The 20,163-nt window shown below is 44.3% G+C and overlaps 1 protein-coding gene across 1 annotated transcript; it reads right to left on the bottom strand.

Annotated features, from left to right (window-relative positions):
• Positions 1 to 5,658: 5,658 nt before the first annotated feature.
• Positions 5,659 to 18,301, bottom strand: NRN1L (neuritin 1 like). The gene is made up of 3 exons (XM_070761667.1): positions 18,238 to 18,301; positions 7,621 to 7,786; positions 5,659 to 5,944 (listed from the first exon to the last, which is right to left on the bottom strand). The coding sequence occupies exons 1-3, from the start codon at positions 18,290 to 18,292 to the stop codon at positions 5,659 to 5,661; spliced, it is 507 nt and encodes a 168-aa protein (XP_070617768.1). The 5' UTR covers positions 18,293 to 18,301.
• Between the last annotated feature and the right edge of the window lie 1,862 nt (positions 18,302 to 20,163).

The raw sequence follows: 20,163 nt of genomic DNA, 5'->3' as shown, positions 1-20,163 counted from the left end.
AAGTAGGATGCTTGGCTGCATAGCTAGAGATAAAACAAGCAGGAAGAGGGAGATTGTGATCCCGCTATATAGAGCGCTGGTGAGACCACATTTGGAGTACTGTGTTCAGTTCTGGAGACCTCACCTACAAAAAGATATTGACAAAATTGAACAGGTCCAAAGATGGGCTACAAGAATGGTGGAAGGTCTTAAGCATCAGGAAAGACTTCATGAACTCAATCTGTAGAGTCTGGAGGACAGAAGGAAAAGGGGGGACATGATCGAAACATTTAAATATGTCAAATGGTTAAATAAGGTTCAGGAGGGAAGTGTTTTTAATAGGAAAGTGAACACAAGAACAAGGGGACACAATCTGAGGTTAGTTGGGGGAAAGATCAAAAGCAACGTGAGAAAATATTATTTTACTGAAAGAGTAGTAGATCCTTGGAACAAACTTCCAGCAGACATGGTTGGTAAATCCACAGTACAGTGATCCCTCGATTTTCGCGATCTCGTTCTTCGCGAAACGCTATATCACCATTTTTCCCACCCGATGACGTCACTCTCTTCCTTCCTTTCTCATCTTTCTTTCTCTCTCTCTTTCTCTATCTTGCTTCTTCCTCTCTCACACTCTCTTCCTCCCTCTCTCATCTCTTTCTTTCCTTCTCTCTCTTTCTCTATCTCTCCCCCTCTTGCTGGCGGGCGGCGGGCGGGCGGGCGAGCGGGGGCATCAGCGAGGAAGACCCAGGGAAGGTTCCTTCGGCCGCCCAGCAGCTGATCTGCTCGGTAGCGCAGCAGCAGCGAGGAGCCGAATCGGGGTTTCCCCTTTGCGTGGGCGGCGGGGAAACCCCAATCTTTGTCTGCTCGCTGCTGCTGCGCTACTGAGCAGATCAGCTGCTGGGCGGCCGCAGCAGCAGCGAGAAGACGAAGATCGGGGTTTCCCCGCCGCCCACGCAAAGGGGAAACCCCGATCTTCGTCTGCTCGCTGCTGCTGCGCTACCGAGCAGATCAGCTGCTGGGCGGCGGAAGGAACCTTCCCTGGGTCTTCCCCGCTGCCCACACAAACTCCACCATCTGTGCATGCGCGGCCATGAAAAAAAGGGCACGCATGCGCAGATGGTGTTTTTACTTCTGCAACCCTACATCGCGAAAAATCAATTATCGCGAGGGGTCTTGGAACGGAACCCTCGCGATAATCGAGGGATCACTGTAACTGAATTTAAACATGCCTGGGATAAACATAGATCCATCCTAAGATAAAATACAGGAAATAGTATAAGGGCAGACTAGATGGACCATGAGGTCTTTTTCTGCCATCAGTCTTCTATGTTTCTATGTTTCATATATCTTCTCCTCTATTTTTATATCTTTTCTTCTATCCTTTTCTTTATATATATTACTACATGTCTATTCTCTTCAATATATGTGTTGGACAAAATAAATGAATAAAAAACAAATAAAAATAAAGTAGCTTTCTCAGTGAGGTGACCAATCGTCCTCCTTTAGGGAGGACAGTCCTTCTTTTGTAGGTTCTGTCCTCAAAAAGTGTCCTCCTGCCTGTCCTCCTTTTCGATATTTTAAAACTAATCTGTTAATCTCTGTATTCAGAGATGCCACACTGAATTGTTATGCGTCATGTGACGGTACAGTTCTGAAAGACGCGATTATGAAACGCATGCGCAGGGCACAGAACTTCACGTGTCTCGTACTTGTATCCCCTCATTGCCTCTATATTATACTTTGTGTTTACTTCTAATGGAAATACGAGATTATTTCTTTCTCAGTGAATTTTATAGCTGCAGCACTTACCGTAAAATTCATACAGAGGGTATTTCTTGCTCTGAAATATTGTTAGAAAATGATATATTGACAAAAAAAATATTCATTCAATGGAAAAATACTTGTTTAATTAAATAATTAAAAGGAGTGTAAGCATAATTAGTGTATTTTTATTTGCATTAGTAAAATGTTCAATTTATTTATGTTCTGCTTTTTTCTTAAATTTTTTCGTCCTCCTATTTATTGCATTTGTTAGACATTCTGAGTCTGGAATGAGTGGCATATAAATACAATGAATGAATGAATGAATGAATGAATGAATGAATGAATGAATGAATGAATAAATTTCTGCTTCAGCCAAACTACAAGCTTTAAGTTACAACTCTGTTTTGGAATGTTCCTTATCAGTTTTGCCACTCGCGTTGAATCTTGGTAGTCGAGGGACATTCTTTGCTTTAATTTGTGGTTTTCAACAAGTGTGTTTGTATACAATAGACTATTATACCTCTCATCTCTGTGTTTGAATATTAATTAGGATTTAATTGCTGACTGGTCATCGGGTCAGACAGAACAATGGCCAGCTATGTCAAGAGCAAAAGAGAGAAAGCAGACTGACCATGGGGGTCAATGCTAACTTTGCTGAGTTTTCTAAATCTTTGAAAAAATACAGGGTTGGTTTCTTTTTGGAAGCTCCTAAGCAGAAAAGAAGATTGACAGTGAGGTGCACAAAGGGAAGTGTATGAAGTGTGCTGCGCAGTTAGGGACGAGACAGAAGAAATGCAAAAATGCCTTTTAATAGAAATATAGATACACGTTTAAACAGCGGATATGAACGGACAAGAGCTGAGGATTTCTCTCTAACCCAGCGAGGAGTGTAACAAGACATGGAGGTGTCTTTGTAAGAAAGACAAGATACCTTTGTATCTGCTCTTCCGAAACAGATGTTCTTGCCAACAAAACAGTTAAGACCACCCCATTTCACCCATGTTTTCATATTACCTTATTTCGGTAAGGAAACAGAGAGTGCAGAATGGTCAAAATTAGGCTTGCAAACAGCATCAATGCAAATATTACATGCACCCTCTCATTGGTAGCAAGATCAATGGACAGGCTATGTGGTCAACAACCATACAAGGGAGGCTCCCTACTAGCTGTGGGGAGAGAGGAGGTCAGGAAAGAAATGTTATTTTTTTTAAAAAAATCACAAACAGACATAGCACTGGATTCATTTTGCCTTCAAGGTAGCCAAATGTTGGAAATCCCAACGGGGAAACGTAAAAGTACCAGGTGGGCAGGAGGAGGAGGAGAAGGAGGAGGAGGGAGGAGGAGAAGGAGAAGAAAAGGAAGAAGAGGAAGAGGAAGAAGAAGAAGAAGGAAGAAGGAAGAAGAAGAAGAAGGAGGAGGAAGAAGGAGAAGAAGGAGAAGAAGAAGGAAGAAGAAGAAGAAGAAGAAGAAGAAGAAGAAGAAGAAGAAGAAGAAGAAGAAGAAGAAGAAGAAGAAGAAGAAGAAACTTCTGCTACAGATCAGGGAACCTTGGCAACTTTAAGACTTGTGGACTTCAACTCCCAGACGTCCTCAGCCAGCAATGCTGGCTGAACAATTCTAGGAATTGAAGTCCACAAGTCTTAAACATGCCAAGGTTGGAGACCCCTGCTACAGAGGATGTCTTTCTGAACAGATGAACTGGGAAAGCTATAAAATAAAGTAGCCACCAATCAAATGTCAGTGCACACATAATGACTAACACAGAGAGACCGAAATGGCTGAGCTACTGAGGATAATCACATCTCCATGTCATCTCACCCGGCACAGGTTGTCTCTCCCAATGAGATACTGCTGAAAACATGGGACACAAGGACCGTGGAACACCTTTGAGAAACGTTCTCTAGTGCTGGTCTCTTGACTAGGGTCATGGTTCAGTGAGTCAACCCCTGCTTGGCATGGAGAATGTTCTGGACTTAATCCCTACTCTTTCTAGGGAAATCTGGGAAAGCTTTGCCTTCCAACAATCTATACGGACATGACAAAGGGAGAGGATCTCACGGTCCAGGCCAGAACGAAAGAGAAGAGGGCGAGAAACATGAAGCTGAGAGGATAGAAGGTAGAGACCTGGGATAGGAATCTGCAACTTCTAGTTATGCACAAGCTTCCATGATTGATATGTGTAAGGAAAGAAGGTGCACCATTAGCATATTCAAAGGTGGTGCTTCGTGCCACCTGGGTTCCAGATCCCAGGTTGTGGGAATCTGGATGGGGAGGAACAGATTTAAGCTCAACCTTTGTGTGATGAAATGGCTATGGATTTTGAGACTTTTCCATCTCTGCTTCTGTATACGGGATGCATGATTTGGGGAACCTCTCAAACACACAACTCCTGCTTGGAGAGCAGGAGGTGGTAGCCATGGCTCGGGAGTTCTTTTGTGCAACAATTGCAACCAATCCTGAATTGAGAGGCCCTATTCATGGCCATGCCTCGGCTACCTCCTGCCTGGATTTCTGCAATGCAACCCACATGGGTCTTGCTCTTGAAAATCACTTAGAAGCTACGACTGGTCCAGAATTCAGCAGGTGGGGCCACAGTTATGAACATAGTTTATATTCTCAACTAACATGTTTACCATATTTTTGAGTATAAGACGCACCTTTTTCCTTCCTAAAAGGAAGTCGCTTATTTTTCAGCCTTAACTAGCTGCTAACGATCTTCCCAGCTCTTACCTTGCAGGCTCTTTCATTGTTACTCTCTGTGAAGAATGTTTTCCAAGCCCTAAGTCTTTGCAAGATTTTTTTCATTGCTCTAACTTGCTCCGGATAAATTTCTTTGCAGCCCTAACTAGGTGCTAACGATCTTCCCAGCTCTTACCAGCTTGCAAGCTCTTTCATTGTTACTCTTTGTGAAGAATGTTTTCCAAACCATGTCTTTGTTTGTGTGTTTTTTTATTTTCATTGCTTTACTTGCTCCGAATGTTTCTTTGTAGCCTTAACCAGGTGCTAGCAATGTTCCCAGCTCTTGCCGTCTTGCAAGCTCTTTCATTGTTACTCTCTCTGAATAAAGTTTTTTTAAAGTCCTAACCAGGGGATAAAATAAATGTGCTGAAGCTGACCAGACTAAGGATGCTAGCCAGATCAATACCTGGTAAGCAGATTATTTCCCCTGTTTTTCTCCCCCAAAACTAAAATGCATCTTATATCCCAGTATGTCTTATACTCCAAAGAATACGGTACTTTGTGAGCTGTATTGGTTGCCATTGAGCTTCTAGATACAAGGAAAGGTGCTGGTTATGGCTTTTAAGCTTTTCATAATAGAGCCTGATTTTTGTGGGATCACTTGTCTCTAATGATTTTGGCATTCTCTGGTAAGATCGAACAAGAGTTGGCATGCTCCAATTCCTATCACTTATGCAATGCCATCTCATGGAGGTCATTGCTTCTCTGCTATTGCACTTGCCCCATGGAATAGTATCCCCCCAAGATCTGGGTCACCCTCCCTACCATTGGTAAGGTTTTGAAGACCATTGTCCTCCCCAGACGTTGGGTCAGGAGGTCTTCTGCACTCGCCAAGGTTGGTTGTGCTTAGTTATTATATTGCCTCTAGTAGTGTGATTTGTTTTGCATTTGATTACATTTTTACAGTGTTGTTTTGATTGTGTGCTGCCTTGAGTCATAAGTTGAGAGAATAAGTTGACTAAATACATACACCTGATGGGATTTTACCTAGGCAGGTAAGCCCCATAGCCTCCTGTCCTCCTACGCAAGAGACCGGATGCCTTGTAATCGGGGCACTCCAGGCATTGCCACCGACCCCTAAGCTTGACAATATCCCTTAGAAAGAAGCAGGACAAGGTCCCCGGTTCATACCATGGTGGACCATACAGGAGGAAGGGCTTCTCCACTGCTCCCAGACTAAGCGAAGGGTACCAGAGTCATGAGTGCTACAAGAGTCAATCTGGCCATGACGCTGGGCCAGAGAAGGGACGCCGCCCCCCTCAAGGTCTCTTGATTGGTCTCGTCTACACGCAAAGCCTTCCCATCCCCAGCCAGCTGGGCCCGCGAGCTGCACAGGTCGTGTAGATTGCCTTGGAACTGGATCTTTCGGGATTCTTGCCGAAGGGATTCCCAGATGTTGGCTGCCTCTTCGGGGCAGTTGGACAAAACCTTGGTGGCACAGGCGTGGAAGTCATCCCAGGACCTGTAGGAAGAACAGATTCAGCGAGGATTACCATATTTTTCCGTGGATAAGATGTGGTAGGGAAAGCAGGTAGAATGCTTGGCTGCATAGCTAGAGGTATAACAAGCAGGAAAAGGCAGACAAAGACGTCATGGTCCATCTAGTCTGCCCTTATACTATTTCCTGTATTTTATCTTAGGATGGATCTATGTTTATCCCAGGCATGTTTACATTCAGTTACTGTGGATTTACCAACCACGTCTGCTGGAAATTTGCTCCAAGCATCTACTACTCTTTCAGTAAAATAATATTTCCTCACGTTGCTTCTGATCTTTTCCCCAGATTGTGCCCCCTTGTTCTTGTGTTCACTTTCCTATTAAAAACCTTATTTAACCCTTTAACATATTTAAATGTTTCGATCATGTCCCCCATTTCCGTTCTGTCCTCCAGACTATACAGATTGAGTTCATTGAGTCTTTCCTGATACGTTTTATGATTAAGACCTTCCACCATTTTTGCCGCCCGTCTTTGGCCCCATTCAATTTTATCAATATCTTTTGTAGGTGAGGTCTCCAGAACTGAATACAGTATTCCAAATGTGGTCTCACCAGCGCTCTAGATAGCAGGATCACAATCTTTCCTCTTCCTGCTTGTTATACCTCTAGCTATGCAGCCAAGCATCCTGCTTGCTTTCCCTGTCGCCTGACTGCACTGTTCACCCATTTTGAGACTGTCAGAAATCACTACCCCTAAATCCTTCTCTTCTGAAGTTTTTGCTAGCACAGAACTGCCAATACAATACTCAGACTGAGGATTCCTTTTCCCCAAGTGCATTATTTTACATTTGGAAACATTAAACTGCAGTTTCCAACCTTTGGTAGATAGTGTTACCTTCCTTAGACTTATGGATGACCTTTGGGTTCATAACTGGGAAAAACAGGGGGGTTGTTTGATCTCTTTCTTCAAACCAGTATTCCTATTTTTAAAGTTCTGCACTAAAATAATAATAACAACAACAACCAACAACAATAACAACAACAACAACAACAACAATAATAATAATAATAATATATTAGATTTGTATGCTGTCCCTCTCCAGAGACTCCGAGCGGCTCATAACAATAATAAACAGTGTACAAATCCAATACTTAAAAACAATGACAAACCCTTATCATTAAAATAGTCACACAACCCAATCAAACCATACATAAACCGTGATAGTTAGGGAGTATATCAATCACCCCCATTCTTGGCGACATAGGTGGGTTTTCAACAGTTTGCGAAAGGCAAGGAGGGTGGGGGACAGTCCTACTCTCCGGGGGGGGGTTGATTCCAGAGGGCCGGGGCCACCACAGAGAAGGCTCTTCCCCTGGGTCCCGCCAGATGGCATTGTTTAGTCGATGGGACCCAGAGAAGGCCAACTGTGTGGGACCTAATCGGCTTCTGGGATTCATGCAGCAGAAGACAGTCCCGAAGGTATTTTGGGCCGATGCCATGTAGGGCTTTATAGGTCATTACCAACACTGTGTGACCAGAAACTGCTCGGCAGCCAGTGCATATCCGACTTGGGAAAGCTGGAGTCAGCAATACCAATTCAGATGGAAGAATAGCTGAAGGAATCTTCTCTCAAGCTTTTGAGACAGCTCCATAATATCTTTACTACCGATGGGTACCTGAAACGATGAACTTGCACTCACCGACAGATGGTGTTCAACTCCTCTTGATCCTGGATGGTGTCATCCTCCGTATCCTTCTGAACATTTTGAGCCATGCTGTCTCCGAGGCTAACCAGGCACTCTGCAAACCCCTTGTAGATGGTGTTGCACTGCCAGCCAGCCGCATTCACAGGCTGTCCCACTAGCACTGCAACGAAGTTGAAATGGAGATATTCAGACCGTGTTATCTTCAACAGCTTTCCCCAACTTCATAGGTGTGTAGGACTACAATTCCCATAATTCCTGGGAAGCATGCAGGATTGGGTTGATGGGAATCGTAGTTAAACTTTCCTGGAACGTGTCTTAGAGCAAGGCAGGTTCTCCAACCTTGGCAACTTTAAACCTGGAGGACTTCAACTCCCAGAATTCCCCAGCCAGCTGGCTTAAAGTTGCCAAGGCTGGAGACCCTTGGGTTAGAGCAGTGTTTCCCAACATTGGCAACTTGAAGGTATTTGGACTTCAACTCCCAGAATTCCCCAGCCAGCAAATGCTGGCTGGGGAATTCTGGGAGTTGAAGTCCAGATGTCTTCAAGTTGCCAAGGTTGGGAAACACTGTGTTAGAGGATAGCATTCATCAAATAGCCCGCAAAGCAGTGCTTGCAGTATAGGCCAGAGTGGCAAGCTGAAAACTTAAGAGACAAAACAATTCATAAAATTAAAATATACTGCTCAAAAAAAGAAAGGGAACACTTAAACAACACAATATAACACCAAGTAAATCAAACTTCTGTGAAATCAAACTGTCCACTTAGGAAGCAACACTTATGGACCATCAATTTCACATGCTGTTGTGAACATTCAACTTTGTACAGAAGAAAGTATTCAATGAGAATATTTCATTCATTCAGATCTAGGATGTGTTATTTGAGTGTTCCCTTTATTTTTTTGAGCAGTATATATATATTTCTGGATAGGTTCAAAAGCTATTGCTATCAAGAATTCTAAAATTTTCTTTTCTGTTTCTCTAAATCTCGGCACTGCAGATAAATTTAGGGTGGTACAAAGCTCTGTATTTTTAGCTAGGTTAATACAACAGTGAGGGATCATCGCCTAGAGGCAAAGCACATACTGTATTTTTTGGACTATAAGACGCACCATTTTCCTCCCTAAAAGAGGCTGATAATTTGGGTGTGTCTTATACTCTGAATGTAGCTTTTCCTTTCAGCCCTAACTAGCTGCTAACAATCTCCCCAGCTCTTACCTTGCAGACTCTTTCATAGTTTCTCTCTGCAAAGAATGTTTTCCAAGCCCTAAGTCTTTGCAAGGGTTTTTTCATTGCTCTAACTTGCTCTGAATAAATTTCTTTCCATCCCTAACCATGTGCTAACAATGTTCCCAGCTCTTACTGACTTGCAAGCTCTTTCATTGTTACTCTCTCTCTGCAATGTTTTCCAAGCCCTAAATCTTTGCAGGTTTTTTTTTCATTTCTCTACTTGCTCCTAATGTTTTTTTCCAGGTGCTAATGATGCCCTTTCGTTGTTACTCTCTCCAAATAAAGGTTTTTTTAAAGCCCTAACCAGGGGACAAGATAATATGCTGGCTAAGGACACTAGCCAGATGAATACCTGGTAAGCAAATTCTTTTCCTTATTTTCGTCCCCCAAAACTAAGGTGTGTCTTATACACTAGAAAAATACAGTACTCATTCACTCCTGGCATCTTTCTATTAAAAAGCATAGGCATTGGATAATGGAAATGATTATTCCCAAAACTATAAGGCAATTTTCTGTGTTTCCAGAAGAGCATTTGTAAAGGGGCAATCCAATTCTGATGAAATAAGCTGTATTAAGGTCTGTTTTCCTTCCTTCCTTCCTTCCTTCCTTCCTTCCTTCCTTGTCTGTCTGTCTGTCTATCTATCTATCTATCTATCTATCTATCTATCTATCTATCTATCTATCTGTCTACCTGTCTACCTACCTACATCTATCTATCTATCTATCTATCTATCTATCTATCTATCTATCTATCTATCTATCTAACTAACTAACTAACTAACTAACTAACTATCTAACTATCTAACTACCTAACTAACTAACTAACTATCTAACTATCTTATATGCCACTCAACTCCTCAAGGACTCTGGGCAGCTAACAACAAATCAAAACAATATTTAAAAGAACAATTTAAAAAATAATTACAAAACCCTAGTACAGGATGGAGATTATTTGGAAAAACAGGGAGTGCAGAAGAAACATCATTCTTTCTTGTGTGTAAGTTTCATTGTGTTCAATAAATAATTGTTAAAAAAAATGTGGTGCATTACTTTCTGGGCGACCCTCGTAGATTACTTTGGGTCAGTCACTCTCTCTCAGTCCGACAAAGCAGGCAATGACAAACCACTTCTGAAAAGTTGCCAAGAAAATTGGCAAGGACTAGTTCAGTCAGTCATCAGAAGTCAAAATTAACTCAAAAGGCATTAAGAAACGTTTGATCTATACCATCCTCAGGGGCTCAGCTGTATGTAAGTGGGACATAAGCAAGCATTCATCAGGACTTCTGTTATCTAAGACACTAAAAGCTAGAATGCAAGAAGGTGATCTTAAAAGACAAAGAAAAAAGGAGGACTTTCAGTACTCTGGACAGCTCCTAGAAAGCTCTGCAAGCAATTGCCTTTGAGCTTGAAGACCAAGGACAACTTTTCAACAAGAACGTCAAGCTACCCAGGAGGAATCTGAATCCCCAAATTGCAAAATGAGTTGCAGGGACTGAATTCACACATCATACAAAGCCTGATCTTCAAACTATCCAAACTGGGTCTGCACAATGACCTCATTGCAATAGGGTTTTAACCTTATGTGGAAATTTAATTAGAAACATAGAAGACTGACGGCAGAAAAAGACCTTATGGTCCATCTAGTCTGCCCTTATACTATTTCCTGTATTTTATCTTACAATGGATATATGTTTATCCCAGGCATGTTTAAATTCAGTTACTGTGGATTTATCTACCACGTCTGCTGGAAGTTTGTTCCAAGGATCTACTACTCTTTCAGTAAAATAATATTTTCTCGTGTTGCCTTTGATCTTTCCCCCAACTAACTTCAGATTGTGTCTCCTTGTTCTTGTGTTCACTTTCCTATTAAAAACACTTCCCTCCTGAACCTTATTTAACCCTTTAACATATTTAAATGTTTCGATCATGTCCCCCCTTTTCCTTCTGTCCTCCAGACTATACAGATTGAGTTCATGAAGTCTTTCCTGATACGTTTTATGCTTAAGACCTTCCACCATTCTTGTAGCCTGTCTTTGGACCCGTTCAATTTTGTCAATATCTTTTTGTAGGTGAGGTCTCCAGAACTGAACGCAGTACTCCAAATGTAGGATACCCAACATTCTTGGCTGAATTCATTTGGTTTTGTTGCTTTGAACCTGTCCCATTGCTGAAATGCACCCTCGACCAAATAAAGGCTCCTCAGAGGGCGGGAAGAGGAAAGCACCTATCAAGGTCAAGGTTCCAGGTAGCATCCAAACTAAATCAGAGTCCAAGTCAAAGTGCTCCTCAAGGTTTCAATTTATTGCCAGAGACATCTTGGCACCTACACTGGGAAACCTAAATCTGAGTTTCCTACCCAGTTGAAAGTTCACAATTTTAAGTATACTGCTCAAAAAAGTAAAGGGAAGACTCAAATAACACATCCTAGTTCTGAATGAATGAAATATTCTCATTGAATACTTTCTTCTGTACAAAGTTGAATGTGCACAACAGCCAGGTGAAATTGACGGTCAATCAGTGTTGCTTCCTAAGTGGACAGTTTGATTTAACAGAAGTTTGATCTACTTGGAGTTATATTGTATTGTTTGAGTGTTCCCTTTATTTTTTTGAGCAATGTATAAAGAATTATAGAGAACATTGGTAAGATACATCATAAACGTTTATGAAAGGCTGTAAATATTTAAGCATTTGCAAGTATATTCAACTCCAGAAAACAACTTCTGATAAGAGAGGGGATGTAAAGAACCCCTATATATGTTATGTTTGTTTGTGTTGTATTGTCTTATTTTTATTATAATAATAATAATAATAATAATAATAATAATAATAACAACAATAACAAAACAACAAACAAACAAACAACAACAACAATAACAATAATAATAATAGTTCACATCCCTTGTCCCCACCCACAAACCTGTCACATTGCCCATTTAGATTTTGCCAGCGTGGCAAATCCTCCTTCCACTTCCGCCCAGGTGGGTGGGCATAGGATGACCTTGAACCACTCAGCATATTATCTTGTAGCTGCTTCTGTCCCCTCATGAAAATCACCCCTCCCAAGTTCCCATAAATATCAGGCCTTCTATAGATTGTGTGGCAAGCCGTTAATTTATCACCAACTTCTGCACCGGCTTAACAGCATTCATATTTAGACTACAAAGTCAAAAAAATTGCCTGTACGTAAAGCAGCTAGTTAGCATTCTCCCTGCCTCCCCCCCACACAGAGTAAATTTCTATTTAGACAACAAGACTGAATGTAATAAGGACTCAATTAGAATGCAGAATTAACACTGTCCCAAATTGAATTGAGGCAGCCATCTTGTAAGGCAAATTACGAGCATCTCTTGAGAAGAACTTGGAAAGGTAAAGAGCATATTTTATCTTCTACAGGTCTTTGCTTGTAAGAAGATCACAAAAGTGGGCCAGATACCTCTCCAACCATCATAAACAGGCGTCAGTTTTCAAGCAGCTGAATTTTGATCCCATGGGGATGTTACAACAGTGTGCAAAAACGATTCCACGTCACTTTTATTCAGTGCCATTGCAGCTTTGAACAGTCACCAAATGAACTGTTGTAAGTCTGTAAAAGTATAATACTAGGTCAATAAGTCCACCTCAAATAGCTGTTGAAGATACATAGGCTGCGTTAGCTGTATGTTTAGAAGATAAAAAAAATCTAAAGACCCCACACAGACTTCAGAGGAGAATCAGAACTGCAGAAAAAGCAATTGCTGCCAACCTGCCTTTTATTGAGGACCTGTATACTGCATGAGTCAAAAAGAGGCTGTGAAAATATCTACCGACCCATCGCATCCTGGACATAAACTGTTTCAACTCCTACCCTCAAAACGATGCTATAAGATTCTGCAGAACAAGACATAAGGACAGCTTTTTCCCAAATGCCATCACTCTACTAAACAACTAATTCCCACAACGCTGTCAAGTTAACTACTAAGATGGTATTGCTACTACACTTCTCATCCTTACTAGTACTCATCTCTTCCCACTTCCCATGGCTATACAGTGATCCCTCGAGTATCGCGAGGGTTCTGTTCCAAGACCCCTCGCGATAATCGATTTTTCGCGATGTAGGGTTGCGGAAGTAAAAACACCATCTGCGCATGCGCGCCCTTTTTTTTCATGGCCGCACATGCGCAGATGGTGGAGTTTGCATGGGCGGCGGGCGGCACCCAGGGAAGGTTCCTTCGGCCGCCCAGCAGCTGATCTGCTCCGCAGGCAAAGGGGAAACCCCATCTTCAGCTCCTCGCTGCTGCCGCGCTGCAGAGCAGATCAGCTGCTGGGCGGCCGAAGGAACCTTCCCTGGGTCTTCCCGCCGCCCAGGCAAAGGGGAAACCCCAAGATCGCTTGCTGCTTGCCGCTTGCCCGTCACCCGCCCGCCTGGCTGCTCGCTTGCCGCTTGCCCGTCACCCGCCCACCCAGCCGCTCGCTTGCCGCTTGCCCATTCACCCGCCCGGCTGCTCGCTTGCCGCTTGCCGGTCACCCGCCCACCCAGCCGCTCGCTTGCCGCTTGCCTGTTCACCCGCCCGCCCGGCTGCTCGCTTGCCGCTCGAGAGCAAGAGGGGGAGAGATAGAGAAAGAGAGAGAAGGAAAGAAAGAGATGAGAGAGGGAGGAAGAGAGTGTGAGAGAGGAAGAAGCAAGATATAGAAAGAGAGAGAGAAAGAAAGATGAGAAAGGAAAGGAGTGACGTCATCGGGTGGAAAAATCGCGATATAGCGTTTCGCGAAGATTGAGATCGCGAAAATCGAGGGATCACTGTATCCATGTTGCTCGTATCTTTACACTGTTTTTACTGTTTCCAAGTCTGATTTGATTGCTTATTAGTATCCAATGACTAGAATAGAATAGAATTTTTATTGGCCAAGTGTGATTGGACACACAAGGAATTTGTCTTGGTGCAGATGCTCTCAGCGTCCATAAAATAAGATATACATTTGTCAAGAATCATGTGGTACAACACTTAATGATTGTCACAGGGGTCAAATAAGCAATGAAGAAGCAATATTAATAAAAATCTTAGGATATAAGCAACAAGTTACAGTCATACAGTCAACATGGGAGGAAATGGGTGATAGGAATGATGAGAAAAACTAGTAGAATAGAAGTGCAGATTTAGTAGAAAGTCGAACAGTGTTGAGAGAATTATTTGTTTAGTAGAGTGATGGTGTTCGGGGAAAAACTGTTCTCGTGTCTAGTTGTCTTGGTGTGGAGTGCTCTGTAGCGACGTTTTGAGGATAGGAGTTGAAACTATTTGTATCCAGGATGTGAGAGGTCAGTAAATATTTTCCCTGCCCTCTTTTTGACTCGTGCAGTATCCAGGTCCTATCACTAAGTGTTCTATCTTTTTTTATTTTTGACAAATATATTTAATTTTTTTTAGGTACACTGAGAGCATCTGTAACAAAGACAAATTCCTTGTGTCTCCAATCACACTTGGCCAATAAAAATCTATTCTATTCTACTCTGCATTCTATTCTATTCTACTCTATTCTATTCTATGGCAAGGTAATGTCAGATTTTTTGCTCTAATGGAGGCTTTTTCAAACGATTAGGATTTTAGCATCTTGTCTGATATTAAACAAGCAAGGATGCGTTTTCCCCAAAACCAAAGACAGGAAGGAAATTACAATTCCATCAGGGCTTCCAGAAAAATGACTTGATCAGGATTCTAAAGAGCTTGTGTTTTTCTTTTTTACCCCCTTAACATTTTTTTAACAAGACAGGGGAAAAATAAGGGATTGGAAAACAACACAGCTTGGGTGTTCCTTTCCACCTTTTGATAAAAATTAAGAAAAAAACTGCTGTGAATGGAACAGGAAATTAAACATTTTCAACCTAACCGATTGTTAATTTTATCTTAATATTGCCAGTCACGTTCTGATGATGCCCTACTATTTCTAATAATAATAATAATAATAATAATAATAATAATAATAATAATTGAAAGACAAAAAAGAAACTCGGTTCAACCAAGGCCAGAAAATGTAAAGCAGCAGTTTATTACAGGAGCAGAAAAATAAAAGGGTTTCTTTTGCATCCCACAGAAGATAACAATACTATGTACCTTGGGATATCTTCAGCCTCCTTACCAAAAATGTACTCTTTTCAGGTCTTAGCTTCTTGTTCTTACTCGGTTTATCTGGCATTCTGCTTTCATTTTTCTCACCTCCATGACTAACAGAGGAAAATGGAGGGGCTGGTGTATTTTAGCCATAGCAATAGCTATTTAGACTTATATACCACTTCGTAGTGCTTTTACAGCCCTGTATAAGCGGCTTACAGAGTCAGCCTCTTGCCCCCAACAGTCTGGGTCCTCATTTGACCCACCTCGGAAGGATGGAATTTCCTGGGAGGAAACAGGGCTGTAAAAGATGAGGAGAAGCCTCCATGGGGCCTCTCTTAGAATCTCCTGGGAGGAAACAGGGCCGTAAAAGGTGGGGAGAAGCCTCCGTGGGGCCTCTCTAGGAATCTCCTGGGAGGAAACAGAGCTGGAAAAAGCGAGGAGAAGCCTCTATGGGGCCTCTCTAGGAATCTCCTAGGAGGAAACGGGCAGAAAAGGCAGGGAGAAGCCTGCGTGGGGCCTCTCAAGGAATTTCCTGGGAGGAAACAGGGCCGGAAAAGGCGGGGAGAAGCCTCCGTGGGGCCTCTCTAGGAATCTCCTGGGAGGAAACAGGGCCTCCACCCTCCCTGTGGTTTCCCCAATCGCACGCATTATTTCCTTTTACATTGATTCCTATGGGGAAAATTGCTTCTTCTTACAAAATTTTCTACTTAAGAACCTGATCACGGAACGAATTAAGTTGGTAAGTAGAGATACCACTGTATTAGTAGGCAAGTAGTTCTGTCCATCTCTAATATGTTACCCAGACAAATTGCCCATTAGACATATTCCTCATCCTCAAAAGAAGATAAAAAGTTTTATCTGGAATGTAAGCGGAGGTCTTCAAACTTGGCAACTTTAAAACTTGTGGACTCCAACTCCCAGAATTCTCCAGCCAGTCCACAAGTCTTAAAGTTGCCAAGTTTCTGATCCCCTTGTACTCTAGCAATCTTTCTCTCACCCACGCAATCCTTTTTCCCATACAGAGTCAAGCAGAACCTCGCATCCCACCCCCTGAATCTAAATCGCCTATGCAGGATAAAAGTCGTGGCCAAACATCAGCAGGAGGAAAAATTCACAGAATTGTGTATAAATTTTTTTTTAATGGATCCTGGGAAGGATCGGACCCACCCAATCTTTCCAAATGAAAAAGGGGTCCTTTATTTATTTATTTTTTGCAAAATCTGGCAAAGGATGGTAATGCTTTTGTTTATTAAATGGCACCAGCTTTTCTGAGCCGCAGCGAGGTTTTAGCACAAAAGTAATTTGCTTTTAAATGGCACGTGGGGTGGGGAAAAAAAACAATCTCCTTATCCTGACCATCCCCTCTCTCAGATACTGGGGGGTGGAGGGGAGGGGAAGGGAGGGAGGCTAACTGCAACTAGCAGAACAAAAGTAGAAAACATCGCAGGGAATTGCTGCCTTCCTGGCTTTGCAAGGGGTAGGAAGAAGGGGAGGGTTGTAAGAAAGAAGGAAGGACCAGAGCAATTCGTTCTTCCCCTGACAAGTAACATCCTTCCAGTGAAAGAGAGAGACAGAGAGACAGAGAGAGAGGGAGGGAGGGAGGGAGAGGGAGAGAGACAGAGAGAAAGAAGAGAAAGATGGAGACAGTGAGACAGAGATACAAAGAGAAACAGAAACAGACACACAGAGAGAGACAGAAACAGACAGAGACGAGACAGACAGAGAGAGAAACAGAGAGGGGGAGACAGAGACAGACAGAGAGACCAAGAGAGAGAGAGGAAGAGAGAGACAGTGAGACAGAGAGAGACAGACAAAGATACAGAGAGAGACACAAACAGAGACGGAGAGATAGAGAGATAGAGAGAAACAGAGACCGAGGCAGAGACCGAGAGATCGAGACAAGTGAAGAGATACAGACAGAGACAGAAACAGAGAGAAAGAGTGAGAGAGATGAGAGATACAGAGACAGAAACAGAGAGACACACGAGAGAGAGAGAGAGAGAGAGAGAGACAGAGAGAGAGACAGAGACAGAGAGAGACAGAGACAGAGACAGACACAGGCAAATTACGGGCCAAGCCAAGCAGCTTCTAATTTTCAGCAAGAAGAAGGCAGATGGTGCCAGGAATTCTCCGTTATGGGGGTGGACTTGGTCCAGCTGCCACAGCCTGGATCACCTCCCCGATTCAGTTGGGGAAGGAGTTGAGAAGTCAGCAGAAGGGGTTCTTGCCTCCTCTTACAGGATATTTGGAAGAGTGAAAACTGTTGACTTGCCCAAAAAAAGTTCATTGGGAGAGGGATGGGAAAATTCTGCAGCGGCAGAGAAGGAAAGAAGGAAGGAAGGAAGGAAAGAAGGAGATGGGGAAGGCAAAGAGGAAGAGCAAGGGAGGGGAAGCCCTAATCCTCAGCCTTGCCGACCGTTGCAACTTCCAGCCAAGGGGAGAGAAACGCTCCCGAAGCTCTGAAGCGACGGATCAGACGGACTGACCGAGAGGCGCCCAGGGGCCCGAGCCCTTCCCGGGCCCCGCGCAGATCCCCGCCTTGGCTGGGTCGACTCCGGCAGCCTCCCCCACCACGTGGGCCGCCCGGCGCCGCTGGAGTCCCTCAGCCCGGGCGGCGCAGGGAAGGCGAAGGCGACTCCGCTGGGTCCCGCAAAGCCCGGCGCTTCGGCCCCACGTGCGAGACCCGGTGCGCTGCGAGGCCCGCGGCTTCTTCGGACCTTTTTGCTCGCCCAATGGACCCGAGGGTGGGGGCCCGGCCGCCCCCCTCGCCTGGAAAGCCTTCGCCCCGCGGCTGGAGGGCTTCCCTCGGCTTTGCGCGCTAGCTGCCCTGCCGCCCAGACGAGATCGGCTCCCCGCCCTCGCCCCCCTCTCCCTCCGCGGTCCCGGCCCTTTCCCCCTTCTCCCTTTCTTTCTCTCTTTCCTCCCGCCTCTTTCCCTTTCCCCCTTTCCCCTTCTCCCTTTCTCTTTTCCTTTCTCCCTTTCTTTCTCTCTTTCCCCTTCTCCCTTTCCCCCTTTCTCTTTATCCCTTTCCCCTTCTCCCTTTTTTCTCTCTTTCTCTTTCCACTTCCCTCTTTCCCTTTCTCCCTTTCTCTTTCTTTCTTTCTCTTTCCCCTCCTCCTCTTCCCTCTTTCCCTCCCTCCTTCCTTTTCCCGTTTCTCCATTTCTTTTCCTCTTTCCCCTTCTCCCTTTCCCTCTTCCTTTTTCCTCTTCCCTTATCTTTCTCCTCCTCCCCCTTTCCCTCTTTCCCCCTTCCCACCGTCCCTGTCCTCCCCCCGCTGCCCCCCCCGGAACGAGACGCACCCAGATGCAAGGCGAGGAGCAGCGCCCAGCCGCCCAGCGACGCCCCGCAGCCCATGGTGCCTCCGCCGCCGCCGCCGCCGCCGCCGCCCGCTCTGAAGGGACTCCGGCTGCAGCAACGGCGACTCCGGGCAGCCGCTCCGCTCCACCCCCGGCCCCGCCCCGCCCCGCCCCGCCGCTCGGAGCCTCGGGCGGCGGGAAGGATCCCGGCAGGGGCCGCTGCGGCCCGGCCACCTCCTCCTTTCGGCCCCTTTGGCAAGTGGAGCGTCCGGCACGTGGGAGCGCTGGGAGAGGGCAGGAGGAGGGTGGAGGAAGAGCCAATACAAGAACAGGCAGTCCTCGGCTTACAACGGTTCGTTTAGTGACCGTTCAAAGTTACAACAGCACGAAAGGGGGTGGTGAATGGAAGGACTTACGGATGCTTTTTTTCAGGGTGAAGCCCTTTGCAGCAGCTCCAGGAGGATGAAGTGATCACAATTCAGAGTCTTGGTAATTGGTTCATACTTAGGATGTGATCCTCTTTGGTGACCTTAGGACACACAAAGTCAACAGAAGGAGGAAGAGAAGAAGAAGCAGCAGCAGCAGCAGCAGTAGTTGCAGAGCAGGAGTCTCCAATCTTGACAACTTTAAAGACTGGGGGACTTCAACTCTGGGAATTGAGGTCCACAAGAGGAGGAGAAAGGAGAAGGAGAGGAGGAAGAAGGGGAAGAAGAAAAAGAAGAAGAGGAAGAGGAAGAAGAAGAAGAAGAAGAAGAAGAAGAAGAAGAAGAAGAAGAAGAAGAAGAAGAAGAAGAAGAAGAAGTAGTAGTAGTAGTAGTAGTAGTAGTAGTAGTAGTTGTTACAGAGCAGGAGTTTCCAACCTTGGCAACTTTAAGACTTTTGGACTTCAACTCCCAGAGTTGAGTTGGTTGCCCGGTAACATAAACCCAGAGCCACTATTTAATGGCTTAGAGTGGTTTTTCTCAACCATGGCAACTTCCTGACCAGTAGACTACAAGCCCCAGAATTCCCCAGAGAGCACGAAGAATGAATAGGAAACTCCCTTCCCCCCTCCCTGATTCATCATAAAGGTTTTGGAGCCCATCTTGTGCAACCATCCTCAGGATTATTATTCCCCTTGACTACCCAATCTTTGCTGGGAGTGCCTGCAAGAGGGGAATTGGGAGATACCGGATCTCTTTGGAAGGCAAAACTAATTCCTAAAAGCTGGAATGATGAGCAGGAGGCAGGGAATGGCGAGGCCAACAATTAGTCCTTTCAATGCACTGTGCAAATCTTGCACCACCAAAAGAAAGGGGGATCTCTTGGAAGCTTAACCCCCCCCCTTTCTGCTTTTCTCAGAAGAGAAATCAACACAGACCAGTCTTAGAAATACATTTCAACACACACACACAAACACACACAGAGATAGGGAAGCCAGCTGGCAAGGAAACACTGCTCTCTTCTTTAATCCGTTCCGTGCTCCCAGCATCATCCTAGTTTATCTCTCCAGCAGCAACTCTGCAGGTGGACCTAGAATAGAATAGATTTTTTTAAAAATCAGCCAAGTGTGATTGGACACACAAGGAATTTGTCTTTGGTGCAGATGCTCTCGGTGTACATAAAAGAAAAAGATACATTCGTTAAGTATTATAAGCAGCGATGGGCTTCTATGGGTATAGTCAGATACGCAGAACCAGTAAGAAAAAAATTGATTTTTTTTTCTTTTTTTCCCTTCTGGGCTCTGGGTATGTTTTTCCTATTGCAGCAAATGAAGTTGAAATATGTATAATTTTAGAAGAGTTGTGTTGTGCATGTGTGTGTGTGTAAATACACATACAGTTTATATAGTAGATAATGTGTTGTGGTTAGCTCTGGCCCTGCTCCTGCCCCAAGGACTGTGGATGTGGGGGAGACATCCACATGCTGCAGGCCTGTTTTGCCCCCGGT

The sequence above is a fragment of the Erythrolamprus reginae genome, chromosome 9, assembly GCF_031021105.1.
Source record: "Erythrolamprus reginae isolate rEryReg1 chromosome 9, rEryReg1.hap1, whole genome shotgun sequence".
In the NCBI taxonomy this organism is placed as follows: Eukaryota; Metazoa; Chordata; class Lepidosauria; order Squamata; family Dipsadidae; genus Erythrolamprus; species Erythrolamprus reginae.
The sequence above is the reverse complement of the archived record's forward strand: the minus strand, read 5'-3'. Positions and strand labels throughout refer to the sequence as shown.